The 27,660-nt window shown below is 51.0% G+C and overlaps 1 protein-coding gene and 1 pseudogene across 1 annotated transcript; both read right to left on the reverse strand.

Moving 5' to 3' along the window:
* Window positions 1-1,784: 1,784 nt before the first annotated feature.
* Window positions 1,785-17,384, reverse strand: LOC132321431 (olfactory receptor 14C36-like; the record flags this gene model as incomplete). The annotated part of the gene is made up of 2 exons (XM_059834928.1): window positions 1,785-2,165; window positions 16,923-17,384. Coding segments are annotated over 2 exons (843 nt in total), but the record flags the coding sequence as incomplete, so codon positions are not given.
* Window positions 17,385-26,488: 9,104 nt separating this feature from the next.
* LOC132321432 (olfactory receptor 5G29-like) lies at window positions 26,489-27,339 on the reverse strand (annotated as a pseudogene).
* Window positions 27,340-27,660: the final 321 nt, after the last annotated feature.

Genomic DNA, 27,660 nt, shown 5'->3' on the forward strand with positions numbered 1-27,660 from the left:
GTCAGTAATGGCCCTCAGTGGGGCCCAGTAATGCTTCAGAGTATTTTAGGTTTGTCTTCTGCCTTTGTCTCCTTGAGGGGATTGTTCAGTCTCTTCTCAGTACCTGAGGCTCCTGGACTCAGCACTACATACACCATGGGGCTCATTAAAATGCAGAAAGCGCTAACGAGCTATGCCTCTTCTATAGTTTTCTTCAGGTCTTCAACATTTGTATAGCCAGTTAGAGAGGTAGTCACCTACCCTGAAGTAGCATAGCTAGCTCATCCTTTTCAATGAGCAATCTGAAGATGTGATAGGAGAATTCTCCAGTTGATATGGATGCAGAATGTATCCTAAAGAGGTGTGGACAGGTAGGAAAAGCAGTCCCTTGAGGCCAGACACGGTATGGACAGCCTTGTTCCTCACCTCTCCAACCCTGCCATTGCTCTCGTTGGCCACCGGGGACTTGCATCACTTTTCTTTACATCAGACTTCTCCACCAAAGTCTGCACCTGAATATTACAGCTGCTTTGCAGCAATTCCTACCTGCTCTCCGTGGAGAACTGCCATGGAAACAGGGTTTTTTAATTGGGGGAAAGAAACAAGAAGAAAAAGTAAAACACAAGAGAGCTTAATCCACAATAAACACACTTCTCAGCTGTATGGTTATTTTTGGCAGCTTCCAATGAGGTTCGCCACCCCAGTTGAAGAGTTGCCTATAGGGACTATGAGGGAGAGTACTGAAAGACAAGAGAGGACTGAAAGACAATGATGCTTTACCTCCCTGGAGCTCAAAGCAGGGTGATAGGTGAGAGGGATCTGAATGATCAAAGAGTAAGAGGCGGAAAACCCTGGAGAACAGTGGAAAGTGCGTATGTCCAGATCGTTTTCTGAAGAGATGACTTCCGACGTGGGGAGTTTGATCAGGACAGGCAGAAACACCTGGAAGGTTAGGGAGATTAAATACGCAGCATGACAGACAGAGTACTGGCAATGCAAGCACAGGGCAAGATCAGGATTTCTTCTCCTGCAATAAATACACAGTCTCAAAAGTCCCATTTTGGCAGGATAGAAAATACAGTGACATTTTATTGAAAGTACTGAAACATTGCAGCTGGTAAAAAGGTGCTGGGTTTTTTTTCTTTCTTTTTATAAAGTATTGAGAGCAGTTCCCAGGTTTTCAGGCAGAGCTTAAGGGTCTGACCATAAGCAGCCAGTGCCACCTCGAGAGCTGTATCTGAGGTACTTGCCGGGGCATGTAAAGGACCACTTCCCCTCCTGGTCCAGACCTATGGCCTTACCAGTACCAGAGCCCCAAGACCCCACAGTTTCTCCAGGCGATGCTTTGGACCACCTGCTCCCTCCAGGAGTCAACTCCCCCCTCCCAGTCTCTCCGGTTGCTTCCCCCCGGGCACGTGAGCCCCTATGACTTGTGGTCCCCCCTCCAGGGGCTGGCACTCACACCTCCACACGTACAAAGAACAGAGATCCCCCTCACCCCAGGAAGTAGTGAAATGGAGTTTAACAAGAAGGCAGTACAGGCTGGGGCCATCATTTGCAGGGTGCGGCTGGACAAGTGTACTTACCAGCAACCTCCTTCATCGTGACTAGCTGTTTTTAGCCCAATTTCATCCCCCAACATCCTCGAGTCCTCCCTTTCCCTGCCATCGGTCCTTTCCTAGAAATCCCATCGGAAGTCTTCATTACATGAAATAGGAACCGGGTTTGCAGATCCACTTTCAAGAAGACAAAGACAAAAAGTATGAGTAAAAGCATGAGTATTTAATTGCAGTAGCTGCTTCTACTCAGCATAATTTAGATGCAGTTGCATTGGAAATCATACTAGCACCTTCAATGCCATCTGCTGTGGTATCTGCAGCTGCAATGCTGTTTGACACAGCACCTGCGTCTCCGGTGGTGTCTGTAATGGTATCTGCATCTGCCATGGCATCTCCAGTGGCATCGATGCCAGTACCTTCAAAAGAATCTTCAAAGGCACCTGCATCTCCAATGGTGTCTGCATCTGCCATGGTTTCTGCAATGGCACCTGCATCCTCAATAGCATCTCCATCAGCAATTGCACCTGAAACTGTATTTCCATCTGCAGTGGCATCTGCACCAGCATTGGCAATGTTATCCATAATGGTATCTGCATCCGCAATGATGGCTGCATCGGAGAACTGTAGCTGACAGGACAGTTGCACACCCAGCATTCCGGATGCAGATACCTTTGCAGATGCCCTGGCAGATTCTTTCCCACTGCAGATGCAGAGGCCATTGCAGATACTGATCGCGTTGCAGCTATCCATAGCATCACACCCCCCCATGCAGATACCAACACCATTACAGATGCACACACAGCACAGCGGGCATTATCCCCCCTCCTCAGCACTGCTCAGAACACATACACAACACCACACTGCGTACGGGGTCTCAGGAAGAAGTGACCTCTCGCTTGCCTCTGTCCTCTACTGGCCTCTGACTCCGGTTCCCACAGGCCCTGCCCTCCTCCTGCCTCCCCAAGGGGCCCAGGAGCTCAGAACTGGGAGAAAGCGGGCACAGTGCTGCTAAAGAAACCTTCTGCTGGGGATTTGCAAGATGAGTCCTGCATGGAAAGGAGGCACGGCCATCTCTTTGAGGGCAAAAATACCCTCCTGACCACTGCAACAGCCTCACTCACAGCCAATACTGCATTTGGTGGACAGGGACAAAAGAAATCCATTCACTGCCTCCAACACAGAAACAGCTTCAACATGGACCTGACTAGAGTTTTCCCCACCCTCTTGCAGAAGGGGATAAGGAGCCACCAAGAAAATCACAGAATCACGGAATGAGAGGGGTTGCAAGGGACCTCTGGAGATCATCTAGTCCAACCCCCCACCAGAGGAGGTTCACCTACAGCAGATTGCACAGGAATGCTTCCATGTGAGTTTTGAATATCTCCAGAGAAGGAGACTCCAAAACCTCTCTGGGCAGCTTGTTCCAGTGCTCTGACACCCTCAAAGGAAAGAAGTTCCTCCTCATGTTACGATGGAATTTTCTATGACCATGTTTGTGCCCATTACCTCTTGTATTGTCACTGGGCACCACTGAAAAAAGACTGGCCCCATCCTCCTGGCACCCACCCCTTAACTATTTCTAAGCATTAATATGATCCCCCTCAGTCTTCTCTTCTCCAGACTAGAAAGACCCAAGTCCCTCAGCCTTTCCTCCTAAGAAAGATGTTCCACTCCCCTAATCATCTTCGTAGCCCTTTGCTGGACCCTCTCCAGCAGCTCCCTGTCCTTCTTGAACCGGGGAGCCCAGAACTGGGCACAGCACTCCAGATGCGCCTCAGCAGGGCAGAGTAGATGGGGAGGATAACCTCCCTCGCCCTCCTAGCCACACTCTTCTGGATGCAGCCCAGGATACCATTGGCCTTCTTGGCTACAAGGGCACATTGGTGGCTCATGGTCATCCTGTTGTCCCCCAGGACTCCCAGGTCCCTTTCCACAGAGCTGCTCTCCAGCAGCTCAGCCCCTAACCTGTGCTGATGCAGGGGGTTATTCCGCCCCCGGTGCAGTGCCCTACACTTGCCTTTGCTGAATTTCATCTTGTTCCTCTCTGCCCAACTCTCCAGCCTGTCCAGGTCACGCTGAATGGCAGCTCAGCCTTCCGCCGTATCCACCACTCCTCCCAGTTTTGTGTCATCAGCAAACTTGCTGAGGGCACCCTCTATCCCTTCATCCAGGTCATTGCTGAATATATTGAACAGGACTGGACCCAGTCCTGACCCCTGAGGAACGCCACTTGTTACAGACCTCCAACTAGCCTCTGGGCCACTAATCACAACCCTCGGAGCTCTGTCTATCAGCCAGTTTCCAATCCACCCCACTGTCCGTTCATCTAACCCACACTTCCTAAGCTTGCCTCTGAGGATGATGTGGGAGACGGTGTCGAAAGCCTTGCTGAAGCCAAGGCAGACAACATCCACTGCCCTCCCCGCATCTATCCATCCAGACATGTCATCGTAGGAGGCTATCAGATTGGTCAGACATCACTTTGCTTGGTGAGTCCATGTTGACTACCTCTGATAACCTTCTTTTCCTCCTGGTGCTTTGAGATGACGCCCAGAACGAGCAGCACAGGGAATAAACAGGAAGAATTGGAGATCTGTGTGCGGTCGCAAGGCCAAAAGGGGACTGGTAAGGGACATGAAGGTTGGAGGCTGCCTTGGCTGTACTGGGCCGCAGCTTCTAGTTCCTCTTGTTTATTCTGCATGCTGCACGCATTAGTATAAACACATTTCAAATGTGCTCCAGTGTACTCAGCACATCGTGGAGCTGAGGTATAAGCCAATCAAAGGAGCAGAAGAGGCGCATGCATCGCGCGTCCATCACGTATGATCAGTTGAGAAGGTATAAAAGGAAATGTTGCAAAACAATAAACATCTCCTTTTACCATCGTCTATGGAGTCCGTTTTTCATTCCCTCAAATGGTGACCCCGATATGGAGGTGGAAACGCGGAAGGAAGAGTCCGGAGGGAACCCCAGCTGAACGAATCAAGCTGGCAGCTGGACTGCGGCTTTAATCCTGGGACATCACCTCAAATGACAGGTGAGCAGCTGGGCAGAAATCATGGGAGCTAACATATCAGCCGAGGAAGAGGCCATAGTGAAGTTGTTAATGAGTGAAGTTGTTAATGCAGCTCCTAGCGAAAAGAAGAGTGAAGTATGATGCATTTTGTGGAGGAATGGCTTAGTAACAAGGGACACGATCTGATTCCCATGAGCAACCCAGTCTCTGATGAGGGGGAAGGCTCAGAGGAAACCGTTAACTGTCCTTGAAAGCCTGTTGTGATAAGAGACAGAGGAATGGTAAACAAGAAGAAGGAGCTACATCCACGAAGAGGAGAAGTGCTCCTGTGCGTGCACAAGAGCACTGTACCAATCTCACTCGCCGCCTTGGCGCGTGAACAGAGGCTGTAAGCCAATCATACAACTGTTGCGGACGCGTGTTCTTGGCATCTGTCTATATATACTCTGTAAGCTTGAATAAAGGGGAGAACGACTATATTCATATTGAGATTTCATCGTTACTCCAGGTGGTTCTCCCTCTCCAACATCTGGTAGTAGAGGATGGTTCAGTTCGACTGAGGTCTCCGAGACTGCGGTAAGCAGCTAGAGGAGGGGAGTGGGAAAACCACGGCTGAGGGAGGTGCTGCTCGGACACAAGAAGTGGGGCAGATACCGGTGTGTGAGGTCGCTCCTCACCCCTCCGGTGCAGCAATGGAAATAGAAGCTGCGGCCACCTTGCTTGCTGGAATCCTCTCTAAGAGCGGGATTGAAGCACCTGTAAAGCGGCTGGTTAAGTTAATTAGGTTGGAACAGCGATGGGGTCATTTTTCTGACACGCACATACTGTTTTCTGTCTCGGAATGGCGGGGCTTTGGAGGGACAATGTGGCAAAAAACGATGGAGGGGAATGAAAAAGATGAGAAAGAAATAAGGACGGTCCGATGAGCAGTCGGCAAAAAGAGGCGGCAGTGCTCAAGTTTCTCTGCCATATACTCTCTACGAGAGGACTGAGTTATGACCTGTCTACCTCGAAGGCGCTGGAAGGGATCCAAGGAGGCGGTCAAATTCTCCACTGCGTGGAGGTTCACCTCAGAGACTTTGACGTAAATGCAGCAGAGTGACGTGCTGCTGCTGCGGCGTTCATGACTACCAACCCTACAGGAGTGTCTTTTGGTGCGCCGCCCGCGGCACCCGCCAGCCAAACCCAGCTGGACAGACGTGGCCTCCGGCAGCGCGGCGGTGCCAGTGCGGGTGCGGGGCCGCCATGGGCCCGGCCCTCCCCGCTGGTGCGCGGTCCCGCCGCCCAGGGATGCACAATCAGACCCACAGCACATCGATCCGCCGGCGCTCGCTGAACTGAGCGCGGCGGCTCGCCGGTGAACTTGGACTAAAAAAAAAAAAAGAAAAAAAAAGAGAGAAAAAAAAAAGAGAGAGAGAGAAAAAAAAGAGAGAGAAAAAAGAGAGACAAAAATAAAGAGAGAAAAAAGAAAAAAGAGAGAAAGAAAAAAGAGAGAGAGAAAAAAAGAGAGAGAAAAAAAGAGAGAAAAAAAGTAAGAGAAAAAAAGTAAGAGAGAGAAAAAAAGTAAGCCCTGTTCCAGGGCTTACTGTTTTTACCGATGCAGGAAAAAAGTCAAAACGAGCCACTATTACTTGGTGTGTTCAGGGACAATGGCATTCCCAATTGCTTACAGGTTATCCGCAAGATTCGTTGCAAACGTTGGAGCTGAAGGCCGAGGTTTGGGCTTTTCAGAATTGGGCAACTCAACCTCTTAACATTGTCTCTGATTCCTTGTATGTAGTGGGTACTGTTTAAACGGATTGAGCGATCTATGGTACGTGAGGTGAAAAACCCAATATTATACCAGTTGTTGTTACAGATGTTGCATTTGTTAAATCAGCGAACCAATCCTTATTTTATTACGCATATTCGCAGCCATCAGTTTGACTCTGGTCTGGCCATTGGCAATAACAGAGCAGATGACTTAGTTGCCGCCGCTTGGGAAAATCGCCAAACTAACCTGTTTGAGCAAGCCCGGAATTCCCATGAATTTTTTCACCAATCGGCTAAAGTTTTAGCAAGACAATTTAATCTTTCTATTTCTGATGCCCGTGGCATTGTGCAATCATGTCCGGACTGCCAAATTACAGGTCTGGCATTGGGTTTGGGAGTCAATCCTCGTGGATTGCATGCTTTACAATTGTGGCAGATGGACGTCACTCATATTCCTGAATTTGGGCGTCAAATATATGTTCATGTAAGCATTGACACATATTCTCTGACTATGTGGGCAACGGCTCAGACAGGTGGAACGGCGAGACATGTAATTAGATATATGTGCGCATCCATCGCTGTGTTAGGTGTACCTAATGAAATTAAAACCGATAACGGTCCTGCTTATGTTTCGCAACGCTTCGCACATTTTTGTACCCAGTGGGGTATCCGTAGGTCTACGGGTATTCCACATTCCCCGACGGGACAGGCCATAGTAGAACGTGCTCACGCTGCGCTGAAATCACTTTTGCAAAAACAAAAAGGGGGAGACTCATCCCTGTGTCCAGCTGAACGGCTTGCAAAAGCGCTGTATGTGTTAAATTTTTTACGCTTAACGGGCAATCGCGAGTCCCCCCCAATAGTGATACATCATTTATGGCTGAAATCTGGCCTGCAGCCCTCGACACCTGCGCGGGTACACTTCAAGGACCCAATTTCCGGAGAATGGAAAGGTCCTGCTGAAGTTAAAATGACTGGGAGAGGTTATGCTTGTAACTTAACAGATCAGGGTCCACGGTGGGTCACAGCACAGTGGATTAGGCCATGGAAAGAACCTCCTCCTTCGATTGACCCTGTCCAGTTGAATGACAACTGAATACGTGCACTGTACCACCTGCGGACGACAAGAATTCCGTCGTCGAGGATTAGCGGGACATTGGTGTCATGACTGTTTAAAAGGACAATACCAAATCGGTTCTCAATGCTTCTCGCATCGTGGTAGCAACAGGTCACGAGCCTGAGGCCAACTCTGACAGACTGCTCCAACAGACTCAGTTATGGTATACCCGGATCTGGCAGCAAGTGAATTCCGGGAACTCATCCACATAAGACTGCCCTTTTTAGAATTCTGATGAATATGTATGATTTTTCTGTATATGAACTGAGGTGTTTTGCTAACCCATTGGAGCACTCGTGGTGGACAAATCCCCAGTGCTGCCCAGCGCTGTATTAAAGAATGCCTGCTTAATAACAAACTAGTTGTTATTAAGTTATTCATCTCAGAAAACCGTCCTGATCGCAGGCTCGGTACCGACTTTGTTGTTTCAGTTTCAGATGGGGCAATCTCTGTCTGGCTGCAGGAACCTCTGAATCGGCGACTCCCTAGGCCGGCCCCGGAGATTTCTCTGGAGGGACTCACCGATTCAGCAGATCCTCGCGGGGGCAGACAAGGACATCTGGTAAAAATAAGGCATTCTTTTTTGTTAGGGACCGGTCATTTCAAGCTGCTCATAAGTTGCGTTCGTTAGAACCCCGCCGGATGGCATACAATTGCATGTATGATTTGTATTAATCACTTGGTTACTATATTGCATGATTTGTATTGATCATTTGGTTAGTACGGTCATTTGGTTGTGAATGAATGGGAACAAACTAAATCAAAGTGTGCTGATTTGTTTGAATATAAAAGGGTAAGCGGAGGAACAGATAAATATGGAGCGGTGGTTGTTATTTATGGGCTTGTTAGCGTTACCTGGCAGAAGCCTTACTGCTTTCTCCGGTAATTCGTTTATCACCTTACTTCAAAAGGCTGTAAATATCACCGGGTTGAAGGAATGTTGGGTTTGTGGTATGGCTGATCGATATGAGAACCCCCTAATTGGTATTCCGATAACAAATTGGAGTTCATACAATCCCTGTGAATTACTCAACAGTAGTGGTCAATGTGGAAACTTATCTAGCCCCTTAGAGGATCATCCCTACTCATTACAGCTACTCAATAAGTCTGTTGTTTTTATCAATTATACTTATGATAACGAGGCAGTAACCTCGAATAAAACGTCCTCACCCTATTATGGGGATTTTAATACCTCGAAGGGGAATTGGACGAGAGTGCAGTTGAAATATGGTCCATTTAACGCACTTAGACAAGGTCGACAAAACAACACGTCGGGTATAGATCTCCAACAGTGGACCGACTTTCTCTATGCTCTCACTGGGCAGAATAAAAGCCTCACGATCACGGTCACCTGTGACCTACAACCAGGCCTATGGTGGCTGTGTGGTGATTTGATAGCCAGAAAGCAGTTGCCTGGCAACTGGACTGGGCACTGTACGCTTGGAATGTTAATACCAAACCTCCAAGTGTTTAATCATTCTGACATGCATGGTATCGTACGCGGTGTTTGGACACAGTCACGATATCAGAGAAGCCGAGAGAACCCCTTAACCATTTACAATACCAGTTTTCACAGCTTTGTTAGGGCAATCTTTCCTACATTGGGTATTCAACAGTTAGAGCAAGCCCTGGCAAATATTTCCACAGAAATGGAGCTCATTGCCAATGCTACGGCCGCAGCCATCACTGCGTTGCAGATGGAAGTTCAATCCTTAAAGAGGTTGTATGGCAGAATCGCCAAGCTCTTGACCTCCTCACCGCACAGGCGGGAGGAGTCTGTACCCTTATAAACGAGTCTTGTTGCGCTTATGTAGATCAATCAGGGGCAATTTTATCCAATGTACAACAAATATGGGATCATGCAAAAATCTTACATGCTATCACCCAGGTCAACGCTTCATGGTTGGAATTATTGTTTAAATCGTGGGGTATTACAGGATGGTTAGCATCACTGGTTAAAACTGGGCTGTTTATATTGCTTGTCATTTTTGTAGCATTGCTTGTGTTGCCTTGTTTATTTCGATGTTTTCAAAAGACATTAGAAGGAATGGTGCGAAGAGTATGGTTCAACCAAGTGCCAATTCTGTCCAATGAGACTTGGAGTGTTCAAAAACAAGAAGGGGGAATTGTGGGAGATTTTCTGGTAAGAAATGGAAATCCTGTGAACACTCCAAGCACTGAAAATCTGTACTTAACTTGTATGTAGGCCTCTGGACTCAGAGGTTATGAGCAGACAATGATATGGGCTGAAAGGTTACTTTTGGGCAACATGAATGCTCTGTGAGAAAAGGGAGGAAATCATGATAAAGACAGAACTTCAGCCAGGATTTAGGCAGGAGCCACGTTCCCATGGACAGCTAGCTTTAACCAAGGGTAGAATGCTTAGAGTCATGTGCTTGCTTGCTGAAAACCAATCATAATGCCGACGGCGCATGTAATGTGATAACAGAATGTATATTAACTGCGCTATCCGCGCAATAAAGTTGGCATCAACCTGATCATATAGGTCGTCGTGTTGTTGTCCGTGACTTCTGTGTCAACACCAATGCACGCAGCATGGGCAGCAAACAGGAGGAGCTGGAAGCCATTGTGCAGCTGGACAGCTATGACGTAGTCGCCATCACAGAAACATGGTGGGACGACTCGCATGACTGGAGTGCTGCGATGGAGGGCTATAAACTCTTCAGGAGGGATAGGCAAGGAAGGAGAGGCGGTGGGGTGGCTCTGTACGTCAAGGAGTGCTTTGATTGTATAGAGCTCGATGATTGTGATGACAGGGTTGAATGCTTATGGGTAAGGATGAGGGCGAAGGCGGATATCCTGCTGGGGGTCTGTTATAGACCACCCAACCAGGGCGAAGAAGCTGATGAAGCATTCTACAAATGACTGGCAGAAGTCTCAGAGTCACAAGCCCTTGTTCTTGTGGGGGACTTCAACTTACCAGATGTCTGCTGGAAATACAACACAGCAGAGAGGAAACAGTCCTGGAGGTTTCTGGAGTGTGTGGAAGATAACTTCCTGACACAGCTGGTAAGGGAGCCTACCAGGGGAAGTGCCCTGCTTGACCTGCTGTTACAAACAGAGAGGGTCTGGTGGGAGAAGTGAAGGTCGGAGGCCGTCTTGGGCTTAGCGACCATGAAATGATAGAATTCTCAATTCTTGGCCAAGTGAGGACGGGGTTCAGCAATACCACTACGATGGACTTGCGGAGGGCAGACTTCGGCCTGTTCAGGACACTGGTTGAGAGGGTCCCTTGGGAGACGGTCCTGAAGGGCAAAGGGGCCCAGGAAGGCTGGACATTCTTCAAGAAGGAAATCTTGAAGGCGCAGGAGCAGGCAGTGCCCATGTGCCGTAAGAAGAGCCGGCGGGGAAGATGGCCGGCCTGGCTGAACAAGGAGCTTAGGCTGAGGCTCGGGGAAAAAAAGAGAACTTACCACCTCTGGAAGAAGGGGCAGGCAAGTGAAGAAGAATACAAGGACCTCGTTAGGTCATGCAGGGAGGGAATTAGGAAGGCGAAAGCCCAGCTAGAGCTCAACCTGGCCACGGTCGTGAGGGACAACAAAAAAAGCTTCTATAAATACATTAACAACAAAAAGAGAGCTAAGGAGGTTCTCCATCCTCTACTGGATGCGGCGGGGAACATTGTCACGAAGGATGAGGAAAAGGCTGAGGTACTTAATGCCTTCTTTGCCTCAGTCTTTAACAGCCACACCAGGTATCCTCAGGGTATCCGTCTCCCTGAGCTGGATGACAGGGATGGAGAGCAAAATAGGCTCCCCATGATCCAGGAGGAAGCAGTTAACGACCTGCTATGCCACCTGGACACTCATAAGTCTATGGGGCCTGATGGCATCCACCCAAGGGTGCTGAGGGAGCTGGCGGAGGAGCTTGCCAAGCCGCTCTCCATCATTTATCAACAGTCCTGGTCAACGGGGGAGGTCCCAGATGACTGGAGGCTTGCCAACGTGACGCCCATCTACAAGAAGGGTCGGAAGGAGGATCCGGGGAACTACAGGCCTGTCAGCCTGACCTCGGTGCCGGGGAAGGTTATGGAGAGGCTCATCTTGAGGGCGCTCACGGGACACGTGCAGGATAACCAAGGGATCAGGCCAAGCCAGCACGGGTTCATGAAAGGCAGGTCCTGCTTGACCAACCTGATCTCCTTCTATGACCAGGTGACCCGCCTAGTGGATGAGGGAAAGGCTGTTGATGTTGTCTACCTGGATTTCAGCAAAGCCTTTGACACTGTTCCCCACAGTATTCTCCTGGAGAAGCTGGCAGCCCGTGGTTTAGAGAGGTGCACTCTTCGCTGGGTAAAAAACTGGCTGGATGGCCGAGCCCAGAGAGTTGTAGTGAATGGGGTGAAATCCAGCTGGCGGCCGGTCACAAGCGGAGTCCCCCAGGGCTCAGTTTTGGGACCGGTCTTGTTTAATGTCTTTATTGATGATGTGGATGAGGGGATATAGTGCTCCCTCAGCAAGTTTGCAGACGACACCAAGTTGGGAGGGAGTGTTGATCTGCTTGAGGGTAGGAAGGCTCTGCAGAGGGATCTGGACAGGCTGGATCGATGGGCTGAGGCCAACTGGATGAAGTTCAATAAGGCCAAGTGCTGGGTTCTACACTTTGGCCACAATAACCCCAGGCAACGCTCCAGGCTTGGGGACGAGTGGCTGGAAAGCTCCCCCGCAGAAAAGGACCTGGGGGTGTTGATCGACAACCGGCTGAATATGAGCCAGCAGTGTGCCCAGGTGGCCAAGAAGGCCAACGGCATCCTGGCTTGTATCAGAAATGGTGTGGGCAGCAGGAGCAGGGAGGTGATCGTGCCCCTGTACTCGGCGCTGCTGAGGCCACACCTCGAATACTGTGTTCAGTTTTGGGCCCCTCACTACAAGAAAGACATTGAGGTGCTGGAGCATGTCCAGAGAAGGGCGACGAAGCTGGTGAGGGGTCTGGAACACAAGTCTGATGAGGAGCGGCTGAGGGAACGGGGGTTGTTCAGTCTGGAGAAGAGGAGGCTGAGGGGAGACCTTATCGCTCTCTACAACTACCTGAAAGGGGGTTGCAGAGAGGTGGGTGCTGGTCTCTTCTCCCAAGTGACGAGTGACAGGACAAGAGGAAATGGCCTCAAGTTGCGGGAGGGGAGGTTCAGGCTGGATATTAGGAAAAATTTCTTTACTGAGAGAGTAGTGAATCATTGGAATAGGCTGCCCAGGGAGGTGGTAGAGTCACCCTCCCTGGAGGCATTCAAGGAGCGTGTGGATGTGGCATTGTGGGATGTAGCTTGATGGACATGGTGCTGTGTGGTGTTGGGTGGGTTGTGGCTTGTTGTTGTTGTGTGGTGGGTTTTGGTTTGTGTGGTTTGTTTTTTTTTTTTTTTTTTTTTTTCCCCCAGGTTGGACTTGATGATCTTACAGGTCTTTTCCAACCGTAGTGATTCTGTGATTCTGTGATTCTGTGAAAGGCTGAGGGACTTGGGTTATTATAGTTTGGAGAAGAGAAGACTGAGGGGGGATCTTATCAATGCTTAGAAATACTTAAGGGGTGGGTGCCAGGAGGATGGGGCCAGTCTTTTTTCAGTGGTGCCCAGTGACAGGACAAGAGGTAATGGGCACAAACATGGTCATAGGAAGTTCCATCTTAACATGAGGAGGAACTTCTTTCCTTTGAGGGTGTCAGAGCACTGGAACAAGCTGCCTGGAGAGGTTGCAGAGTCTCCTTCTCTGGAGATATTCAAAACTCACGTGGAAGCATTCTTGTGCAACCTGCTGTAGGTGAACCTCCTCTGGTTGGGGGGGTTGGACTAGATGATCTCCAGATGTCCCTGCCAACCCCTCTCATTCTGTGATTCTGTGGAGGGCAGCAATGACAACTCACCAAGCAATGGGACATGTGGTTAGGAAAGCCAGAGCCTGCCGGCCCTTGAATCTGGGAAGGGCTGTTAAGGGCAACAAAAAAGGATTCTACAAGTACATCAACAGCAAAAATAAGGCAAGGGAAACCATGGGGCCACTGCTGAATAGGGCAGGGGTCCTGGTTGCATGGGACATGGAAAAGGCTGAGTCAGTGGTGCCCAGTGATAGGGCAAGAAACAATGGCACAATGTGAAACAAGGGAAATTCCACCAAAACTGAAGAAAGCACTTTAATATGGTGCAGGTGGTTGATCACTGGAGCAGGCTGCCCAGAGAAGTTGTGGAGTCTCCATCCGTGGAGGTACTGAAAACCTTGCATGGCTCTGGGCAGCCTGCTCTAGCTGACCCCACTTGACCAGGGGAGGTGGACTAGAGGATCTCCAGAGGTGCCTTTCAACCTCAGCCACGCTGTGATTCAGTAATTCTGTGACAGCTGGCTGTGTTTCTGACTTCTCTGTGCTTGCCCTGTATTGGTTTGACTCCTGATGCCCATGGAGCAGTAACTCCTTTGAGGATGACCTTCAATTTGTGACCCTATGCACAGGCTTGACCAAGGGTTACAACTACCAGCAATGCTTCAACTCACAACCGTGTCTCCTGCCAGCAGCTCCAGTGTCCAGACGCTTTCTCAGTGAGGAGTTGGGTCAGAAGGCACCTCTGGACGTCTCTAGCACCATGATCTGCTCTTAGCAGGGATGACATTGCAGTTACATTAGGTTGGTCAGTATTTTCTCTGGTTGAGTTTGTAAAATCTCTGGGGCCCTGGCCCACTGCTGATCCACCAGTATCGTCGGCTTTTGGGGTTGTTTTTTTTTTTCTCCTCCAACTATTTCTTTTCCTGATTCTGCTTCATGCTTTTCTGGCCCCAGCAAGATCCTCACACGTACTCTGAGAAAGGACAATCACAACCTACTCTCCAGTGCAGATTCAGCACCATGCCCTGAGACCTTGCAAGCAGGCTGTGGTGGCCAGCTCCAAGCAGAGACCCACACTGCGTGTCCCTGCACGGGCTCAGAGCAGGGCACGAGGAGACACCCTACACCCAGCGCAGAGGGGCTCTGGCAGTGCCCATGGGCTGCAACTGGGGCAGAGCCAGGGGCCATGGGGTGAGAAGAGGAGACCTCAGGTAGCTTGTCTGCACACCTGGGCAAGAGTCGTGCACCCAGCAGTGCTTCTGAGAGAGGATGGTGGCAGAGGAGGGGGCGCAGTTGGTTGGCGCTGGTCTGTATAGAAACCTAGAGAGTCCCCAGTCCCGCGAGCAGCAGCGAGTCCCTTCCCAAACAGGTGGAGCTGCTCTGACTGCAGAGGGGCTCCTGGGAGAGCTGGGGCTGGCACTGCCCACCCTGCACCTCCCACCCCAGAGTACGTCTTTCATCCCTGCAGTTGAGACAGTGAACAGTCAGGGAGCCCTGCCTGGCTGGGGCTTGGGGGTAATTCTGGGGTCACAAGAGGGTGGGAGGTTCCTGGAGCATCATGGCTCCTGTGTGCACTCCCAGCCCTGCCCTGGCACAGCCCCATAAGGCCGCCGTGAAGGCAGGGGCGGGGAAACATCCTGCGGCACAATCTCCACACAGCACTCAATGCCCCATTCTCCTGCATCCCTCCTGCTTTGGCAGCCCCAGCTCCAAGCCATGACCTGCTCTGGCCACGTCCCATATGGGGCTTCGCAGAGAGCCCTTGTCCAGTGTCTGCCAGGGTCTGGGTCTGCTTAGAGGCCGCTCCCCCAGTACAGGCACTGAGTCCAGCAGGAGGTAGGAGCTGGTCTCATTTCAAGGATCAGCCCTCGCTGGGGTCGTGGTGAATGGCCAGGGCTGGAAATGGCTGGTGTGAGGGGCTGGGGCCTGCCCAACTCTCCCGGGCCAGGTTCTTCTGTCTGTTCATGCACCAACAAGCGGGGCTGGATCTCTGGAGTCAGGGACCCTGCCTGATGGCCTCACATGTGCATGGGGTGCTCGACAGGGCCCCAGGATCTCCTCTGCATCCTCTCTCCCCCAGTGGGGCTCCCAGAAGCCCCCAGCCCTTCAGAGGACCTAGGAGAGGTCTCATTCTCCCTGCGGTCACAGCTGGATCCCAGTCCTCCAGCTGGACTCTGGCTGAGAAGCCTTGTCTGGGGGTGACACTGGGGTGGGGGAGCCTGTCTCAAGGACTTGTGCTGGGAACAAGGACTGAGGGACAGCAGCAAACTGACATGCCTCCTGGGGCAGTCTTCCTTCAGTGCAAGCTCAGAGACAGGGTCCCAGCCTCACATTTCACACACAGGAGGAACAATGGCATTAAGGGATGGGGAATGGAGGAATCCAGTCGTTCTTCAGCCACTGCCCAGTGGCTGGGAGCCTGTGGAGCACCAGGACAGCAAGGACATCTGCCTCTGCACCATGAGTATGTGTTAGTATACCCACACATTGTCCTGGTTTAGTTAAACCCTTGCATTTTTCTCTCAAAGGAGTTCCCAGGCCATGTCAGCTCCCATCTCATCAGTCCCCATCCCACTTCTCACCTACCCAGCCATGCCCCTGCTCCCCACGGGGCTCCGAGCTGGTGGTGCTGCTCTGCAGAGGGAGCGGGCTGTGCTGTTCAAGGCAAAAGGGTGACCCTACCCTGGCTTTGCTGCTCAGGGTTGGAAGCAGATCCAGCCAGACAGGGATGGCTGCTGCTCATTGCTCCCACCTGGGGTCTGTGGAGGTGGAAGGGACTTGGAGGGACTCTGGAGCATTTCCAAGGGCATTAGGTGAGTCCTGTTGTGCCTCTAGATGCACCTGGTGATACTTCCCAAAGGGTGACATGAATTGCTCTCCAGCCTCCCTTCCTCATGCCTGCTGGTTCCCCACTGCCTCCCCTGTGATTACAGAGTCCTCATTGGCCTGTGGATACTTGCATTTTCTACCTTACCTTTGGGGGATTCCTCCTTGGGTGATCTCGAGCTTTGTGGGTCTCTATTCATCTCCCACCCAAGGCATACGCTGCCCTTGGAAATACCCTGTGCTCCCAGATTCTCTTGCTGACCGATGGCTGTCTGCCATGCCATATGTGGTACAGCCCTGGGTATGTCCCTCAGTGACACTCACCATCCCCACTGTCACTAGACACACTCAGAGATCAGTTCGAAATCCATCCCTTGGTCTTTAAAAAGTCATGAAGTGACGAGGAGCTTTTTGCTCCCAAATCCATGGATCAATGGGCCATTTTGAGTCTTGTTCTTTTTAACATCAGCTTCAGAAGACGAGCCAACCATGCAGGCAGCGTGCAGGGGAGATCCCATTTTATTATAGAGATACTGTAAGAGAGTCAGCTTCTGAGCCAGTGTTAACCATACCTTTCTATGGTTTCCAGGTGAGAGAGAGCACGTTCCTGCCTCAGATGCAGTGGGACAAATCCAAATAGTCATGTAGGAAACTGAAAGGGAGAAATAACGACAACAAAACCAGCAAAAGAGTGAATAAACAAAACTCTAACACACTACGGGATGAAATGGGAATCATGTGTGACGAGAGAGGGCAGGTCTCAGCTGTTGAAAAATGTTGAAAACCATTTCGTCATGGCATCCTTGAGCTCCTGGTTCCTCATGCTGTAGATGAGGGGGTTCACTGCTGGAGGTACCACCGAGTACAGAACTGCCACCACCAGGTCCAGGGATGGGGAGGAGATGGAGGGGGGCTTCAGGTGGGCAAACACTCCAGTGCTGAGAAACAGGGAGACCACGGCCAGGTGAGGGAGGCACGTGGAAAAGGCTTTGTGCCGTCCCTGCTCAGAGGGGATCCTCAGCACGGCCCTCAAGATCTGCACATAGGACAGCACAATGAAAACAAAACACCCGAAGACTGAACAGAAACTAACCACAAGAAGTCCAACTTCCCTGAGGTAGGTGTCTGAGCAGGAGAGCTTGAGGATCTGTGGGATTTCACAGAAGAACTGGTCCAAGGCATTGCCTTGGCAGAGTGGTAGTGAAAATGTATTGGACGTGTGCAGCACAGCATTGAGCAACCCACTGCCCCAGGCAGCTGCTGCCATGTGGACACAAGCTCTGCTGCCCAGGAGGGTCCCATAGTGCAGGGGTTTGCAGATGGCAATGTAGCGGTCATAGGCCATGATGGTCAGAAGATAAAACTCTGCTGAAATGAAAAAGACAAAAAGAAAGACCTGGGCAGCACATCCTGCATAGGAAATGGCGCTGGTGTCCCAGAGGGAATTGGCCATGGCTTTGGGGAGAGTGGTGGAGATGGAGCCCAGGTCGATGAAAGAAAGGTTGAGGAGGAAGAAGTACATGGGGCTGTGGAGGTGGTGGTCGCAGGCTATGGCGGTGATGATGAGGCCATTGCCCAGGAGGGCAGCCAGGTAGATGCCCAGGAAGAGGCAGAAGTGCAAGAGCTGCAGCTCCCGTGTGTCTGCGAATGCCAGGAGGAGGAACACGGTGATGGAGCTGTTGTTAGACATTTGCTGTTTCTTGGTCTGGGAGCTCTGTCCAAAGAAGGATAAGACAGGAAAAAAGTTAGGACAGATTTCTCTGAGAAAACCCACTCCATTTTTCATAGCAATCCCCCCCAGTTGGAATGCATTTCCTTTCTCTAGTTTGTGCTGGCTGAGTGTGCTGTGAGGAGCAGGAGCTCTGCCCTTCTGCTGCTGAGGAGTCAGCTTTGCTCTGCTGCAGTGGGTACATGGGAGCTGACTTGTGACACCTCCAATGTTCACAGGGCATGTCAGATGTAATCCAGCTTTCATGGAAAAATTCAATATCTGCACTCATGACTCAGAAGAACATGGGCTGCGGCAGAGAGTCTTAGCATGTCTTTTTAATAATTTTGTCTGTGTTTTCTCACACAGCTGCAGTGTTTATCAGTCCTTTTCCCATCTTCCCTGTGTTTTCATTTTGCTGCCTTGAAGATGCCTTCACACACAAATTACTCTTTTAAAAAAACCCTAAACCTGGACTCTGATGAGACCAGAGGAGTCCTGTTTCAAAGGACAGCTCTGCAAACTCTTCTCTAGCCCAGCCCAGAGGTGGAGGTGTGATGGAGAGGGCAGGACTCGACCCCTCCCAGAGAGAAGCAACTGACTCTGCGAGGAGAGTGCCGACCCCCAAGGAAAGGCTCCGCACTCCCGAGGATCCCACAGCAGAGCTGCGCCTTTCTGGGGGGCAGCTTGCAAGCCCTGCAGGACAGGCAAAGCAGAGACTCGGGGGTCCCTCCGATGGGAGGTTCTACAGAGAGAGTCAGCTCATTGCCCCGCAGACAGTGCCCAGCAGACATCTGCAGGGAAACACAGAAAGAGAGCTGCCTGAGCGCACCCTCCCCCTGTGCTTGTTTGCAGTGTCCTCCCAACCCCGTCCCTGTCTCTGCTGCCTGCAGCTGTCCCTGCCAGGAGCTGGTTCTCTGTCCCCTGTGTCTCCTCCCTGGCAGTGCTCACAGAGCCCATCCCACCCGCTGCCTGCTCAGCTCTGCCCTGCAGAGCCCTCCCTGCAGCAGGACACTGCCCAGGGGCATCTCTGGGTGTGCAGGCTCTGAGGGGAACATCAGACCAGCCCTGGCGAGGCTGGAAAAGTGACACTGATGCTGTCTGTGACCACGGCATGGTGATTTCCAATACTCCCCGCTTTATTCACCTCTAAGAGGAACAGACTTGGAATTTCAGTGCCTCCTCCGGAAATGAGAGATTAATTTCTATGTGCCATTGCCCACCCAGACAACCCAGAGGAGAAGAGTGAAAGACCAGGATCCTTTCCTTTCAGGCAGCCCCTGCCTTGCTGTGCTTCCTGAAAAGTCTCCTGGGAAGATCCTGCAGTGATGTGGAGCTGTGAGCAGCCCTGACCCACACAGCACCCTCTCAACAGCAGAAGCACCCTGCCCTTGCACTGGTCTCTCCTTCCACCCCCAGCTTCTCCCCACAGCGCCGTGGGGAGCTCCCCGGGCAGGCTGAGTGCTGACCCTGGCAGGCGGCAGAGTCCCTGCCCCAGCACCCAGCCCCGGGGGTGCAGGGACCCTGCTCGGAAGGACAGCCCTGGGCACCCCTGGCTGCACACCCACCTTCACACCCTGCAGCCGTCCCTGGCAGAAGGCAGCCCTCATGCCCTGTCCCTCTGATGGTGCAGCAGGGAAGCCCTGCTCTGGGGCACCTCCTCCTCCTCTACACTGGAGAACCTGTGGCAGTTCTTCCTCAAAGGTCTCATCGTTTGTGGGATGTGCCAGCATTAGGAGATCTGGCCGTGAACTGTACCTAAATCGCCCTGCAGCCAGAGACTTACCGTGTCAAGGGCTGTGAAGATTTCTCCTCCAGTGAGCTCGCCTCTGTCCTCCCACCCCAGACTGCCTTTAACCTCTCTCTGCCTTGATCCTCTCCCCTCGGTGCCTGCAGGCAGTGCCCTCAGCCCTGCTGCGCTCTGCAGAGGAGCTGCTCCTGGGCAGAGCTGTCTCTCCTCAGCGCTGCCCGCTTGCCCTGAGCTCCCTCCATCCCAGGAGCCCGGCCCAGCTCAGCAGCAGAGGAGCAGCCCAAGGCGGCACTTTCTCTGCCCCTCGGGGCTCCCCCCAGGGGTCCCTGGGGCTCCAGGGGAACCTGCTGTGAAACAGGCTGGAGCAATCACTGAGGTTCCCTCCCGCAGCTGGGGAGAGACACTTCTTCCCAGCACTGTCATTTCCCTGCTGAGAGACAGAGTCACGCCTAAATATCAACTTTTCTTGGCCCATCTTTAGACAGGACAGCCAGACAGGGACAGGCAGGGATCTCCTTTACCCCTGCTGAGGGAAGGGATGCAGCTGAGCCCGACAAGGCATCTCATCCTGGGTTTGGAGTGCTGGGGCTGGAAGGGCACTCAGCTCCCTCCCATGCACACCACAGACCCACAGCAGGTGGGATTCCTCCTGCCCCCCTTCAGGTGGACACACAATAGGTACCTGCATGTGAGCTCCTGCTCTCAGCTCCCATGGTAATTAATGGAGCTGGAGGCCAGGAGTGAGCTGTTCAGGTGCAGTTGTCTGGTGACATCTGAGGTGCCAGAGGTGGTCAAAGATATGTGCCGCTAATAGAGACAGATTGAAGGTACGTGCAGGCTGATGTAGAGACAGGCCAACATCTGGGGCATCTTCTTGGAGGCTCTTGGGAATTTCCTTTGGCCAACTGAAAGGACAGCTGCTGCCCAAATTAAGGGCAACTGAACCTGTCCCTACTCGTTATGTTCAGGTCAGCCTATAGAGATATTCATAGGATGGAATGGAGTCTTATGCCACAGGGAGAGCTCCATCTCTTTCTTCCTCTCCTCCAGGTGTTGGATTCACTAGACCTTCACTGAGTGTATTGGCAGCTGTCTCGTGTTCATCCCCACATTGTGGTACAGAATTCAAGGCAGCTGCTCAATGTAAGGTTCAAATCCAGGCACACAGAGCTACATGAGATGCCAGGGCTGGCAAGAAAATCAGAGGACCAACAGGAATGCAATTCCCATTCAGGGTGGGTGCCTGACAGACACCCCAGGTGGCATCGCAGAGAATGTGATTTGGTGCCTGTGTGCCATTGACTGTTGCCATCACTCAGAGGCATCAGTTATCAGATGTTATCAGAGAGGCAACGTCTGTCCCTTCTCTACCCAACAGCTGCAGGCATTGCGTGAACACAAAGCACATCACACAGGGATCTTTATTCACTCCCTTGATGATACAGTCCAGGAACAGAACAATCCTTTTCTCACTGTGCCTGCACACATCTTGTCTTCAAAGACAGCATCCTCCAACCACAGCAATGGTCCATATCAAAACTCAATTGACACTCAAAAGGGAATTCAAGGGCACCAAGATGACCTGTTGCTGTTTCAGGAAGAGTTAAGGAAGAGACAGAGAGAGTGTGGAACCACTTCTAAGTTTAGTAAGAGTAGGTGTAGATAGATCTGAGATGCTCTGTGTCCCCTTTGCCTCAGTTTCCACCAGCAAGGTCTCCCAGGCCTTTGTGCTTTGAGGCAGGGCTCTGGAGGAGAACAACCAGCTGTGAATGGGGATGAAGCCAGGGGTTACCTGAGCAAACTGCACACCTACCAGTCCATTGGACTGTAGGGGCTGCATCCAAGTGTGCTGGGAGAGTTCTTCACCAGTAGATCCTGGTCCATGATGATCCCAGTAAGGAAGGTACTCAGACTCTGTGAGGTACCATTTAAAAGGCAGTTAGGTCAAGGATTATAAGGAGAGAATAGTATAGGTAATCTTTGATCCAGTTAGGTGGTGGGATGCCTAGGTGTTGTAGCATCGAATGGGACTCCCAGCCATGCGCAGCATGCCATGCAGAGCCCGTCCAGAGAAGACAGTCTCCCATTTTGGTCATTCAAAATCATACTGTATACCCTTAGGAGGAAACGACTCTATTTCTCTTCTCCACAGTCAGTCAGAAATGATGTTCTCATGAGACCTTCCTGCTGCATTGTCAGACAGAGACAAGGCCATGCAGGTGCCATGATGGCCAGTACCGAGTGGAGCTGCCCGCAGGCTGCACTGTGACAAGGAGCTGCTGAGGTTGTCCTGTGCCCAAGGGATCTCTGCAGCACAGTACAGGTGTGGAGGCCACGCTGTACACGCAGCACAGCGCAGCACAGCACTAACTGTTCGATGCACAATGGTCTTCTGGTGAGGATCAGTGATCAGGTTTCCCTGTGAGAAGTCTGCACTCCACCCCGGTGCCACGGCTGAGGTGCTGCAGCCCAGAGGTGCATGGCCAGGAGGAGCTGGAGCACAGGCAGGAGGAGCTGAAGCCCCAGGACGTGTCACTCTACTGTGATGGTTTGGGATTAAATGAGATGTGGTGGCACAGCTTGCTGAGCTGGGGTGCTGCAGTGCAGGGATACAGGCTCTGATGGACAAGGTGACAGGGAGGACAAGAATTGGGGGGAACCACGCTGTGTGAAGGAGCAACTAGGATATATGGAGCTCCTCTATGAGATGGGCCACAGGTTGGGCCAGCTTCTGTGAGTGAGGATGAGAAGAGAAGTCATTAAGGGTGACATGGTCTTGGCACTCATAACCTACTTGGTCAGGGAGAGGAAACAGCAATAGTCCTCTCTCAGCAAGCCGAGGAAGTCTCCAGGTTAAGCAGCAGGTTCCTGTGGGGGACTGTAAGTGCCCTGGCATTCCCTGGCCAGGCAAAGCGACAGGATGCCGGCAGCCTGGAGGCTCCTGGGACAAGTTCCGAACAGAGCTGCCAGGTAGGGACAACAAGGGGGATGCTCACCTGGAGCCGGTACTGGCAAACAAGGAAATAGTGGGGTCCCAGGTGTCAAAGGAAGGCCAGCAGCAGAGCACAGGCTGGTGGACTCCAGAGACAAAGACTTTGATATACAGGGGGGACTGATCCAGGTGGTGCCGTGGGAAGCAGCTCTGAAGGGGGAAGGAGCTCAGGAAATGTGATAGGCCTTGCAGGACAGCCTCTCCCGAGCACAAGAAGGATCTCTCTGAATACCTATGGAAAAGAAACATTCATATGTTGGCCAACATTGCTATGACAGCCAACTGCATCCTGGCTTATATCAGAAACAGTGTGGCCGGCAGGACTAGGGAAGTGATTGTCCCCCTGTAGAGAGGTGGGTGGGGGTCTCTTCTCCCAAGTGACAAGTGATAGGACAAGAGGAAACAGCCACAGGTTGTGCCAGGGGAAGTTCAGACTGGATATTAGGAAAAGTCTCTTCACCGAAAGGGCTGTCAGACACTGGAACAGGCTGCCCAAGGACGTGGTTGAGTCAGCATCACTGGAGGTTTTTAAAAGACATGTGGATGAGGTGCTTAGGGACATGGTTTAGTGGTGGACTTAGCAGGGTTAGGTTTACAGTTGGACTTGATGATCTTTAAGGTTGTTTCCAACCTAAACCATTCTATGAATCGATGATTCTATGATCCTTGTACAGAGTCCGCACATGTGTGACGCATCAATGCCACCATTACAGAGAAGGAGACAAGGCATTTGACCAGGTCGTTGAACCCTGCAATAGGTATGCCATGCCTCCTGAGGTTCCCACAAGCACCTAAGCTTTTGTCCAGAGAAGTGTGAGTCCTCTTTAGGTGTCCTGCCTGTCTCCTGCCCCATGCTGTGCCTTAGGCTGTGAAGAGAATCAAAACCAACTTTATGACTCAGTTAGCTTCATTTTACATGCTGAAATACAGGGCAGATGAAGGCAGCTCTGAGCTTCCAGGCTCTCTGCCGCCCAGTTAGGACTTAGAGAATGGAAATGCAGGTAATCCTCTTGTGCCAGTGTACACCACATCATAATTTTTCCTTCCTTTGTACCTTTTAACTGACCTGGGATCTGCCCGTTGGCTGCCTTTGGTTAAAAAATAATCTATTCTTCTCTTCCACCTCCCCCTCCTCAAAAAAGCAGAGAAAAAAGATATGGAGCATGGATTACTTAAGGGCAATACTGTAATCTTTAAATGATAAGAGAGAGCAAAGATAGTACAATGAATTCCAAAACATCCTTGAGAGCTTCATTATTTGTACTTGTCTCCAAAGCTCAGCCTGATTAGATCTTGAAAGGACTACCTCAAATCTCTGCAACCCAAATCCCTCCAACCTTCTCTTAGCCAAGGTCTTTTAGCCCAGGACACTTCTGCCCATCACTACAGCACACTGTCCAATCTCTCTTTTTCAGCTGGGTGACGTCAAGGTACTCCATTGCAACTCCATTCCCTACAAATGTCTTCTCTCCATGCTGATCCCACTTGGATCATGCCATGTTACGTACGGCTCCATCCTCCTCTTGCAGAGCTCCATTGGATGGGCAGTTTTCCATTTCTTTCATGCCCATTCACCTTTGCAACTTTTTCTCTTGCATGCATACCACATATTGTCTGAAGCAGCACATTTATCCTCCACAGCTTCACTCTTTTCCCACTGCAGGCTGAGATATTTCTCCTCTTTGAGCAGACTTTGTGCAAAACTGCTCCATATATGGAAACCCACTTCAATGCTGCATATTCATTTGGGCTAAAAAAAGATAATAAATATATCCTGAGCTAGTTTCTCAAAGACACATTTTCAAAGCGGCAAAGCAGATTCAATACGTAAATGCTGAGAGCCAAGTTACAAAGAGAGAGGGAAAAATAGGTGAAGACTCACAAATTTGTCTACACTGACAAATTCTCTGTCAGTCAAGAGCAAGTCCCACAGCCTGGGGGACGTTTTCATGAATTGACCCTCTGGGAAGTTTTGTTTCTTGGGCCTCTTGGCTCGAGCCTGTGACATTGACATTTCCAGGAAGAGGAAGAGTTCCCGTTCAGGTATCAAACTTTTGCCCATCCTGCCTGGAGATCCAGGACAGTTGTGTCACACAACACCCAGTGTCATAGTGAAGACGGAGGCAGTGTGAATTGTCGTGGTTTGGACTCCAATGGAAACTCAACGCCTGAGCTGTCAGGACCACATTCCTGCAGTTCGACAGAAGTTCCCTGACACGGCTGTGAGTTCCGACCTAGTTGGCAGAGTTTTTCACAGCCCTCACTGAGAAGGGCAGGGTGTCAAGGAGCGGAGAACTCATTTCCATTTCCCAAATCCCAGGGCAGTTCCCAAACCATCCTTCCCTTGTCCCCTGGCACCCCATTGCTTGAGATGCTAATCTGCTGGGGCTTCTCTCAGGAAACCTTCAATAATCTTTCAGGTGCTTTTGTGATTTCCCTAAGAGTATCAGTATCTAAAGAAGAAGAAGAACCAAAGCAAAAACAAACCCCAACATTAATCTGCCTAAATATAAATATCTGCAGCATAGCAGTTTGCATCTCTGGTGGCCACTCTGGGCAACACCAGATAGATCAGTATTTGCAGTGTTGGCCATTATACCTCATCCTCAAGGACAAATCTACAGCAGTTCAGAGGAAAGGTGCCCTTGAAAAGTCATCTTTTGTGTCCCCCAGGAGGCACGAGCGCTGCTCATTCCCCACTCCAGAGTGGGGTAGAGGCTGGATGCCCTTCTCAGGACAGACTCCTTGCCAGGAAGCCACAGGCATGGGGGGAGCTCACCTGGTTCTTACTGGCACTTCACTCGCATCCCTTTTGGTGTATCTCTTCCTTCTCTGTGTCTACTCTTTCCACACACAGGAATGACAGAAGAACAAACATTTCATAACAACTTGTCATAAAGTCCTTGTTAGAGACAAGAAGTCCCCCCATGAAATCTGGAGGGAGCCCAGAAGATTGCCTTAAGCACCAAGAAGAGCCAAGAAGCTCAAGGCCTCTTCTGAAGTGCAGCAAATTCTTGCAGCCAAGACCTGAGCCTGGAAGTGGGAAGGAATTTCTGTCTGTGGGTGGAGGAGGAACAAGTGTGTTGTGGGAGTATGTCAGGGCTGAAGGCCCTTGCGCAAATCAGAGATGATGGAGACATTCCCACCTTGTGCGCTTGCCTCAGCCTAGGAAATGGGGAGAGCCTGCTGCTGGGGGTGTGTGTGCTCAGTCATGCCCCATGAGCTGACCTTGCTCTCTTTTGCAAGAAAGAAGAAAACAGGAGGACTCGGTTTGCAGTATCTAAGTCAGACTGTGGGACACAAATAAGTAATTACATTGTTGGATGGGAGTCAGAATATGAGAAGGAAAGAAGGAGGAAGAAATGATCTCTGTGTTAAAAAATGGGGAAACTGAGAACCAACTTGTGCATCTTTCCTCTGCGCAAGGATGTACTATTTTTTTTTTCAGAGGAGCTGACTCTATCAGAGTAGCTTTCACAGTTGTCCTCTGCTAGGAAGCCCAGAGAACAAAGGGATGGGATTCCCCTAGTTGGATTTAGACATGTCCAGTGGAAGGGCTTGATCCAGCTGCCCACTTCTCCCTGCCAATAGGGAGATGCCCTGAGGAATCCCAGACATGCAGGAATGCCACGCCTCAGCCTGGCTGGGTGACAGAAGAGAAAACAGCATGCTTAGAGTCAGTTTCCTCCCACTCCTGGGCAGGTGTGGCATTTCAACAGCTCCCACTTGCAGGATCACAACTGGCTTTACTTTAAAGAAGGAAGAAAGCCAGGCAAGTTTTTTACACTCTTCAAGACCAGACCTATATTTCTTTAAGACACAAATTCCCTTCTCCCGCTTCTCATTCCACAACCAGTCCCAAGATTCTGCACTTCTAAAGATACACCTGGTACACAAAAGAGGCACATAGGAGTGGTCCCCACTTGATCAAAAGAGATACACCACCTGTTTATTCCTGGTGGATCACAACATGTATGAGCTCTCGAGGCAGGCCACAGTTTTTCTGAGTGCATTTCCAAGAGCCCCCTTGACCTCCCTGTTCCGCAGGCTGCAGAGGAGTGGATTGACCAGGGGCGTGAGGATGGTGTAGAAAAAGGAGAGGACTTTATGGAGCTGCCTCAGGGAGGCTGTCCTGGTGTCATATAGACAAGGACGAGGGTGCCATAGAAAACAGTCACCACGATGAGGTGAGAGGAGCAGGTGGAGAAGGCCTTCTGCCTCCCCATGGTGGTTGGGATCCTCAGGACTGCAGCTCTGGTGCAGATGTAGGATACCAGTGTGAGTCCAAATGGGAAGACTACACCCAGAAAGCAGACTCTGAAAGTAACCAGCCTAAGCACCGTGGTGTCACTGCAGGCAAGCTCTAGCAATGGGGCAAAACCACAGAAGAAGTGATCAATGGCGTTGGGAGCACAGAACTGTAACCTGGAAAAGAGCCCGGTGACTATGGTAGACATGAGCAATGCTGCTAGCCAAGACCCAGCCGCCAGCTGGAGACAGAGCTTCCAGTTCATGAGGCTTGCCTAGAGCAGGGCTTGACAGATGGCCAAGTAGCGATCCTAGGACATGGTGGCCAGCAGATAGCACTCGGTACCTGCAAAACAGCCAAAGAAAAAGAGCTGTGCCATGCACCCTTGAGTAGAAATGGTTCTGTCCCTGGCTAGGAAGCTGGCCAGCAGCCTGGGCAGGATAGTGAAGGTGTAGCAGATTTCCACATTGGAGAAATTCCCCAGGAAGACGGACATGGGAGTGTGAAGATGCCCAGCTGCCAGCACCAGCACAACAATGAGGATGTTAACAAACACCTTCACCATGTAGATCTCAAGGGAGAGGAGAAAGAGAGGCGCCTGAAGCTTGGGGACATTACTCAGTCCCAGCAGGAGGAGGAACTCCACTGGTCATGTCTGCTTGTCCCATTCCTCTTTCTCCATGAAGTGCTGTAGGACCTTCTTTTCCCCACTTGGCAGGACGGGAACCTGAGGAAGGGCATGCGCTTCTGTGTTTGTTGTACAAAGGAATCGGGAAGGAGTCACTGCCAGAGACAACATGGAGGTTTTCCCTCCTCTGACTGAATTCACACTTGGCTTAGGGGCTCCATTCCTCGTGAAAGGGCAGGAAGAGGTTCTTTGAGAGGG

The sequence above is a fragment of the Gavia stellata genome, unplaced genomic scaffold (assembly GCF_030936135.1).
Source record: "Gavia stellata isolate bGavSte3 unplaced genomic scaffold, bGavSte3.hap2 HAP2_SCAFFOLD_42, whole genome shotgun sequence".
Classification (NCBI taxonomy): Eukaryota; Metazoa; Chordata; class Aves; order Gaviiformes; family Gaviidae; genus Gavia; species Gavia stellata.